General features: G+C 38.3%; 1 protein-coding gene across 2 annotated transcripts; it reads right to left on the bottom strand.

Annotated features, from left to right (window-relative positions):
• Nucleotides 1-279: 279 nt before the first annotated feature.
• LOC107766477 (nuclear matrix constituent protein 1-like) lies at nucleotides 280-7,316 on the bottom strand. 2 transcript variants are annotated; one of them, XR_012708115.1, is made up of 8 exons: nucleotides 6,851-7,316; nucleotides 5,657-5,866; nucleotides 4,625-4,878; nucleotides 4,207-4,477; nucleotides 4,051-4,134; nucleotides 1,630-3,662; nucleotides 1,077-1,368; nucleotides 280-876 (listed from the first exon to the last, which is right to left on the bottom strand). XR_012708115.1 is itself a non-coding variant. In XM_016585256.2 (8 exons), the coding sequence occupies exons 1-8, from the start codon at nucleotides 7,028-7,030 to the stop codon at nucleotides 637-639; spliced, it is 3,441 nt and encodes a 1,146-aa protein (XP_016440742.2). In that variant the 5' UTR covers nucleotides 7,031-7,316; the 3' UTR covers nucleotides 280-636. The 2 variants fall into 2 exon arrangements, 1 of the variants encoding a protein (XP_016440742.2); XM_016585256.2 differs by having other exon boundaries at nucleotides 1,200-1,368.
• Between the last annotated feature and the right edge of the window lie 1,521 nt (nucleotides 7,317-8,837).

Below are 8,837 nucleotides of genomic sequence, written 5' to 3'. Positions count from 1 at the left end.
TTACATATATTCTTAAATCAGTGAACATTTCTACATGTAATTCGGATGCTTCACTAGATGCAGAATCATTTGCCCATAAATGCACTGCATGAAATTGACGCAGGTTCGCCATTTCTCTAAAAAAAATAAAAAGGATGCAGGTTGGCAACTCGGCGTACATATTTGCACTGCAAGTAGGCTTCCCCCACTCATTTGGAAAGAAGTGAGAACTAAGAACTATAATGTAACACATACTTGCGTACTACAATGTAAAAAACAACAAAGAGATTGCAAATCAAATAGACAGAAGAAAACTATCCACTTATTTAGTATTTGAATTTCAATGGTATAGATACAGGGAAGCGCACTCTAGTGTTACAGCTGTAATGGTTAACTTAGGGACATCATGCATATGGATACTAAGAATCGTTAAACCAATATGAATGCACCCCGACTCGGACCATCATTTAAACAATCAAATTCCAACCCTAAACTGATTCCTACTGACTACATTTTGAGAAGGATACACAACACTGCACATCACCGTGAAAGCGTTAAAACTACTCTACAAGTGGCAAAAGAAACAAAATACTAGTCAAGATGCAAGAAAGCTATCCTCAAAAGTGCAACCAAACTACAGAGTCATTTAGATTTCCACTATGTCGTGATGAAAGTCCAAAGCTTCTTCCCTATAGAGACTTCACCGGGATGTTCAATCTCTTCACCCTCATCACCCTCATCACCGTCACTGTCATCACACCCATCCTCATCTCTATTCACATCATAAGCTGAAGGCTGTTTTGGGGTTTCATTTACCTCTTCACTCAAACCTGTATCATCTACCAGCTCAGTTGCTATGTTAGCACTGCCTTCCTGATTGTCTACTGTATCATTCAACTGGAGAAAAATATAATGAATGTTAATAGCAGCTGGTTACAAAAAACATATATCACAAATATATCACGGATGAAACTACCAGTCTACTAACAGCTACACCTATGCATTTGGGGACAATAGTGATTTCGAACATAAAATCGTAGTAAATCCAGTGTAAGTAGGTGTGCCAAGGGATAAAAGAGAATATGATGTGCGCATACCACATAAAGCAACTTGAGTAATTATAAAGAACTTCTGAAACATATTCCAAGAAGTTTGAGAATGTGTGCGCAATTGTGAGAAATTGTGCATCACAGATGAGAGAGAGCACGGAGAGTACTAACAGGGCTCTCGGCTACCGTGGGATGACCAGCAGCAAAATTTCTATCTTTTCCATCATCTTCACCGTTGTCAACCAGAGGATTTGCCAGGGAAGCGTTAGAGTTCCAATTCTCTTCCTGAGATTTTGAAATTGGGTCTGACAAAGATCCATTGGCTGTTGCTGGTGCAGCACTGTGAATAAAAGAAAGCGCAAGTCAACCACCACAAATTATCTAAACAGCATTGTCTCTTGAGCATGTGAAAGTAGTGGCTCCTAGTCCTAGGATAACGTATATATTTTTAGGGGGAATGGAGGGAAAAACAATTTTCATGTAATTCTTAAGACAAGTTCCACAATGTTTTAAGGTCCTATTTACATTGCAACTCATTTTAGCTATGCAGTAGAACTAGTCTATCCAGTTCAGCAATTAAAAAGGCACTCAAACAACTTACCTTCTAGGTCGGCGGAGATTGTATCTTCTTTCAGCATGAGCCTGCACACCAGGGGCAACCTGTTGTCTCCTCTTCCTGCGACTGCTGGCTACACTATCTGACTGTCCTTCACTATTATTGCCATCGATCTCACTAGCCATTTCTTGTGACAAGTGACTACGCTTTCTAGAATTTCTTGGTGCCCCACCCAAAAGACCTGATTCTCTCTGGCTCTCCTCGTTCATATTAACTGAGGTCTCCAAACTTCCATTGGCGTGCATATTCTCACCCTCCTTAGGAACTATTTCAAGAACTGTTCTTGTATCTGTAGCTTTTGCTGATTTACTACTTCTACCACGTCCTTTCTTCACAGGTCTGCGCTGACCAACTTTCACGCTGGCATGATGAGAGTCTTCTACAGTTCCTTGGCCAACTTCCACCTCTCTAATGCCATCACCTTGTTGAAGCATCTGATCATCAAGAACATTCATGGAAACAGCCAGATCCGTGTGATTTCCTTCGTTTGACAGTTTATTTGGTGATATGTCTGCACACTTCTCTGATGCAGAAGATCCATCAACCAGACAATGAGAAGAAGCATTTTCAATCTTTTTGCTAGGTGAAAATTTGAGAATCTTAGATGTGCACTTTCGAAGCCAGGACATGGTTCCACCAGAAACCATTGATCCTGTATTACGAGCACCAGGGGACAGCTCATCACTAGTCCTTTCCAATGATCCTCTTTGACCATCGTTTAGATATTCCTGCACGACACCTGGCAGAGGAGGGGCCTCAAAACTCTCCACTTCAGCGAGAGCTTGAAGGTCAGAAAACTCAATCACACGAATTCCTTCTCCGCATGAGCTGCAGTTTTTCTGCTGCTTGACAAAAGCAATAAACTTGTCCCTTTCCTTAATAAAAGCTAATCTCTGATCCTTCAACTTCCTGCTTAAGCCAACAAGCACATCAATATCCTTTTTCATCTCTAACTGTTGTACTTCAAGAAGCCCCTTGTTAGCAGAAATTTCCTGTTTTTCTTTCTCCAGACTGACTCTTTCTAATTTCATCTCTTCCATTTCTCTATGGGCGACTTCCTTCAAATACTCAATATTGCTGAGCTCCCTCTGCCTCTCTTCCTCAAAGAGTTTCTCCCGTACATGCAGTGCAGACTCCTTTTCCTCCTGCTTCCTCTGCATATCACTTTCAAGTTCTCTTTTTTGCCGTTCAAAGGCATGAAGCATTTGGCTTTTTTCACTTCGAGTTTGCTCTGCTAATATTGACTTCTCATGATCCATGGTAGCTTCAAATGTTTCTCTTGCCACTCTAAGGGCTTCCAACTCCCTCTGAACATAATTTTCTGTTTCCAGCTTCTCCTTGCTTATCATTTCCTCTTCAGTGCGCTTCAGTTTTTCGAAATTCTTTCTCTGTTCATTAAGTTCCTGCAAGTCTATCTTGATCTCAGATCTTTTCTCATCCAGTTCTTCCCATTCTTTTTCAAATCTTTCTTTTTCCTGCTTCAAATCCTCAGCTTCCTTCAATAGATTTTCTTGGAGGAGTCTACACTTGTCTATCTCCTGCTTCAGTTCTGATTGTAGGTGAACATGTTCCATTCTCTCAGCTTCAGTTACTTTAAGTTGTTCTGTTTCCTCACTGATCTTTACCTGTTGCTTTTGAATGTCAGCTCTTACATTCTCAAGCTCAGCCTTCAGAGCTAGAAAATTCTCCTTCTCAGAAACTATCTGCTTCCTTTCAGTTTCCAAAATTTTCTCCTCGGTTTTCAAAGACTTCTCCCTATCCTTCAATGATTTTAACTTCAACTCATGATCCTTCTCCTTCTCCTTGACTTTCTCCAGCTTCTTTTCAACGGCTTGTTCTCGTTTCTTAATCTTTTCTTCCATGTGATCAACTTCAGCTTCCTTCGTTTCCAGTTCAAGCACCTTACCTTTTAGTTCCTCATCAAGTGATGCCCGCCTTTGCCTCAGTTCCAATTCAAACTCTTCTTCCTTAGAATGCAGGATACTTCGATGTTCATCCATTAGATTTTGAATTCCCTCCTGTTTACAATTAGAAGAGCAAGCCTAAGATAAATATCATAGCTTGATAGTAACTTACATAATTTTTCTTTTTCAAGTTACTCTCTTCCTCAAAAGATTCTGAAGGTAGAATAGGCAGGGAAAACAGAAAACTGAACCACAGAAAACGTAAAGCAGAAGGAAGCTTTAAAGGGCAACTCAAAGAATTGGAATGGGTTCACAATGGAAAATTTTCAACAAAAACAAGATAATTACTGGTGAAATTTCTTGGATTAATGGGTTCGTGGGCATAAATAATTTCCAAACTAAAATGAACTCAAGAGAACAGAGGCCATCTTTCATCAATAAGGTCATTAATTTCAATCATCTGCACTAGACAAACCCAGGGGGGAAAAGGACAGGTACTCACTCTCTCTTTAAAGTTCAACTTTTCCTGTAGATCAAGCAACTCCCTCTCTTTTATCTCCAGGCTCTTTCTCACATCCTCGAGTTCCTGTATCAAGTGGAAAACTTTATGGTAAATATAACCTCAGCTAGGCAATTGAAGAACTCAAAGAAAACTTACCTTCTCCTTATGAGTAAGGTTTGCTATCCGGCTGCTCATATCATCTTCTTTCTTCCTCAAAACTGAGTTAGCGGCGTCAATTTTCCTCTGGTCATCTTCAAGGTCATTCTGCTTTTGCATCAAAAATCTATCAGTGTCATTGGCTCGCTGCTCTCTTTGGTTAAGCAATCTTCGGCCATCAGCCAACCTCTCCTCTCCAGCCTGTAATTTTCTTTCCCATTCCTGCAAGTCTTCTCTTTGTCTGGATAGATAAGTCCCAAAAGCTTCACGCCTGAGACAACAAGAGTAAACATCACTATCAAGCAAAAATTAAATGCGATCGTCATAACTCTTACCAATTCAGCCTGTGAATTTAAATGGGAACAAATTAGAGGAGAAATATGAGATAAGAAAGAATCACTGGGAGCCAATAGCATACTCTGCATTGAAAGATGACCGTTCTCTTCGAAGCGCATTTTCTTGAGCTTCAACTTCATTAAGTTTCCTCTCTACTGCAGAACTCTTTTGGATAACCTCAGCAAGCTTAGCATCCGCTACACGCAACTTTGCTTCTACCTCCAATGATTTCTCTTCAACACTAGCAGCCAATGCATTTGCCTCTGCCAATTTTGAATCAGCTGTATATTTAGTCTCTGCATACTCCGAGCGCATCTCACGCAATTCCTTCTCAAGCTGCACCCACCAACAATTACAACGTTAGTCACCAGAGAACATTACTAAAAGGAAGTCCAGAGTTTTTCATATTCAAATAGGAGAATTAAGCAAGTTCATGAGTTATCAGAAAATCAGCCACTACCATTACAAGCCATTGACGCGCATTCAATCTGGAGTGTTAAATATTTTGTTACTTACAGGGATTATCCCAACTCATAAAAAAAGTCCCAGCAAGGATTAAAATGCACATGATCATTCTAGAAGTCGAAATCGAAGTTGATAAAACAGGTAAGAATTTGCGAGATAACATCCCATATAAACACCTGTTAGCTCTAAGCAAAGTGCAGGATATGTCAGCTCATAATTACAATCATTACTATTATTATTTCTGACAAGGATCCCAAAGCGTAAATTTTAATGCATGCTATAGATCATTGTTTTTTAATATCTATGCCACTAAATCACTATTACTTTGTCTTTAGAGAAAATACTAGCGACGTACTAAATAGCACATGAGATGCAATGCATGACGAGCAATATACCTCCTTGCCTAAAGGGAAAAAAAAGTCATTTCCCCTCCCAAATTTATTTTTACAATTTGGAAGTTGAGAGTCAATCTGGTACTAAGTTCTTAGGTTTTCAGGCAAACCTGATGAAATACCCCAGAGCAACAAACACAGTAAGAACCAAGTTTACGCGGCTAACTTCTTCAAAGAACAATGAATGTTAAAACCTATGGATGCTTAATGAAGAAGTAGAACTTTTTTGAGTAATAATAAAGAAGTAGAACTTGTACCTCTAGCACACATTGCTTCTCGACTCCCAGTGCCTTCCTTAAATTCTCTTCCCGTTTCTCCACTTCAGATATAGCAATTGAATGAGCTGCTTGTTCTCTTCTACAAGCATCATTTGCTTCTTCTAAGGCTTGCTTAATTTCTTCAAATTTAGAAGACCAATCCTTCTTTTCGATCAGTAGAAGGCCCATATTGTATTGGTAGGAAAAAAGCTGCAGAAGAAATGCAGCAGTATTGTAGTAAACAACTTTGTAGACGTAATTGAACATTCTCAGTAGGTATACTGTGCAGCTGATATATTAAGAAAATCTAACGTAAACATCCAAAAAAGAAGAAGCAATAAGTCTTCCTTCTACCCTACAAGTGGCTTTGGCATACTTTTGTGAGCATTTGCACTTTTTATGTTTTGTCTATCGCCCCAACCACAGCTTCTAATTTTATTCTCATTTTGGAGGTTATGCGGGCTGAGGGGAGCAGGCAAGTTAGGGTAACAATCAATAGAAAATATGCTTCCGGGTTCAGAAAATTGATCTATATTTTTTTAAACTAAACCTAAGCAAAAAGTTTCTGCACTCAGAATTTGGATTAAAGCAAACACAGTTTACATTGTCACAGCTTCTATATTGTTGTATAATTTCTATCAAACTGATTCTTTGGAATTTGTTTTGCTATCCTCTTCCCACTAAAAGTAAAATTGACCGCTTAAACAACATTCTCAAGTCTCAACCAGATGATGGCCACAAAGCATTAGATGGAATAATTGTTAGGTTGGTTTTGATCTGCATACATACATGGCAATTAATATTGTACCATTTTGTAACGTGTACATACAAGTGAAACAATCTCTCTGTTATCAAAGTGAAGCAGTCTCTCTATCCAAGGGAAACAATTACATAGCACCAGGCATTGAAACCCAAGAAGATATACCCTCTTCATCCAGCTCTAAAGCTGCAAACTTGCTAGTTTTATAATAATGTTGCCCATAAACCACTCATATTCAGCGAGAGACATCACTATGCAATTATGATGGATGATTATAGTCTTCCCATATGATGATCTGATGCTCTACAGTGAACCTTTCAGCTCTACTAATACTAATGTACTATCCAAGTAGAATTTCCAAATATCCTTTTTACAGCCAAATTCACAGTTCATTAAAAAGGCTATGGAATACACGAGGGGTTAAGTTGGCTAACCTCATTTTCAAGCTTGGAGACCTCTCCAATTAGTGCTTCCTGATCCATGTTTCCATAATCTTGGCTCGTCAAACTTTTCTGAGCAGTACCCATAAAGGCAACGCCTTTGCCCTTGTCAGCCGGTTCGCTCCATGGTGACAGTGACCAGCCGGTCCAAAATTTCCTCGGCGGTGTAGACATCTAGAAGATTTCACAAAAAAGACCACCCCAGAACTCAATAATTTACAGATCGAAGATTTATAACTTATGCTACAACAAGAATGAGATAGAAAAAGAGTAGTGGCTTTAACGATTGATTATAACCGTCGAATTTGATACAGGAATTTGTAACCCTCGCCGGAGAATTCCCAATTTACAACAGGCTCCTCCGGCTCCCTCGCTTTTTCACAATTTACCTCCTAATTTTGTTTTTTCAATCTATATATGTACTGTACCAGGGCCGAAAGCGATTTAGCTACCTTCGTTTACAATTTTAACCTTGGTGCTCCGGTATTATTATGGTTAATAACGGGGGCTTTCTGGAATTTAGTAGCCCTTATTGGCTCGAAAATGAGTTTTGCGTTTTGTGTAGTGACGGTATTACCCTCAAATGGCAGTTAAGAGCACTGTGAGGAGTTGGCTTAGAGGGGGTGAAGGAGTAAATAGAGAGAGATCCAGGGTTTTTTTGACAATTGAAGAAGAATTTGGCGTCTAAGGGCGAATATGCTGCTTTGGAATGCCACGGTGTCGAGGCATTATCCATTTATGGTCAAATTTTGGAAATTGTTGACGACTCAAAATCCAAATAGTTGACTCTTTTTCTTCGCTCATAGGCCTTAGCTGCATTAAAACATAATTCTTGCTTAAAATTCTCATAACTAATAGTATTAGTATATATTAACTTTAGTAATAATTAGTGTCAACACTAAACCCTGCTTCAGTTATTTCAATGTTAAACTCTAAACTTATGTATCATCTTACGAGTTACGAGTGTAGATGTATACTAAAAGTTGGTGTATCGCCAATACCTGGATAAGAGTATTGAGTATTCAATGACAAAAATATCTTTAAAGTAGTCAATTTATGTGTAACAATTAATTAATATGTTATTTTATTCCGTACATTATAACTCTACTGTCCACGTTATACCAATTCCCACACATTATCACGCATAAGACTCCATGTATAAACTTATAATCATTACTGCTAGTTCGTGAACTAAATGACCCCTTAATAACAAAAAGTAGGGGGAAAATCATTCAACAATGGTGGTAAGGGATGATTTTTTTTTTTTTTTTGTATTATTTATAAAAACAATCACTACAGTTATAAGTAATGAAGTTAATTGTTGGTATAACCTCGAATATTGAAACTCAAGAAAATTACTGATATTTTGGCAGCTAACTGCCAATATTTGTGCTTACTTCATCCTTATTCAATTTTATCTGCTCAGAATATAAAAGCATATTCCTGCCAACAATTTTGTTCCTAGGAGACCGTGTCGACCATAAAATTAATTATCTTGCTTAGTAATTACGGCAGATTCTTCAATGCGTCTCCTTGGGATGATTAATTTCCTGATGATGCTAGTTTGCTTAGCCTTGAGCAAGTGAATAAGATATTACACTCTTGTAGTCTTATTCATACAGGCTCTCACGGAATACTTTGGATTCTTAACGTCGTACGAATCAAGGGAAAAATCTTTAAAAAATGAACGATCAACATTTTGTAAATGAAATCTCATTGGGGGATGAGGAAAGAAATAATGGAGGCATTGTGACAATTAGAGAAAGAAACAAGTGTTCGTTTTTGTCTATAGATTTATTAGTATCGACACACTTGTGTAATTCGCTTTATACAATTTTAGCGGAAAATCATTTGGTGTTGTGTGGCTATAATGTTACTATTATTGCAACGTCTGAAATTTTAGGGACTTTCATGACCACCTTGATCATTTGAAAAAAGATCATCTGCATCGTAGAAGAGTGACTAAAATTGCACTGGCTTA

This window comes from Nicotiana tabacum, chromosome 3 (assembly GCF_000715075.1).
Source record: "Nicotiana tabacum cultivar K326 chromosome 3, ASM71507v2, whole genome shotgun sequence".
Taxonomy (NCBI): Eukaryota; Viridiplantae; Streptophyta; class Magnoliopsida; order Solanales; family Solanaceae; genus Nicotiana; species Nicotiana tabacum.
The sequence above is the reverse complement of the archived record's forward strand: the minus strand, read 5'-3'. Positions and strand labels throughout refer to the sequence as shown.

Coding starts and splice junctions, on each gene's coding strand:
- LOC107766477 (XM_016585256.2), bottom strand. CDS start 7,030: ATGTCTACACCGCCGAGGAAATTTTGGACCGGCTGGTCACTGTCACCA. Junction 4,879..5,656: donor AGAAGCAATGTGTGCTAGAG/GTACAAGTTCTA, acceptor TGGTGGGTGCAG/CTTGAGAAGGAATTGCGTGA. Junction 1,369..1,629: donor AATCTCCGCCGACCTAGAAG/GTAAGTTGTTTG, acceptor TTTTATTCACAG/TGCTGCACCAGCAACAGCCA.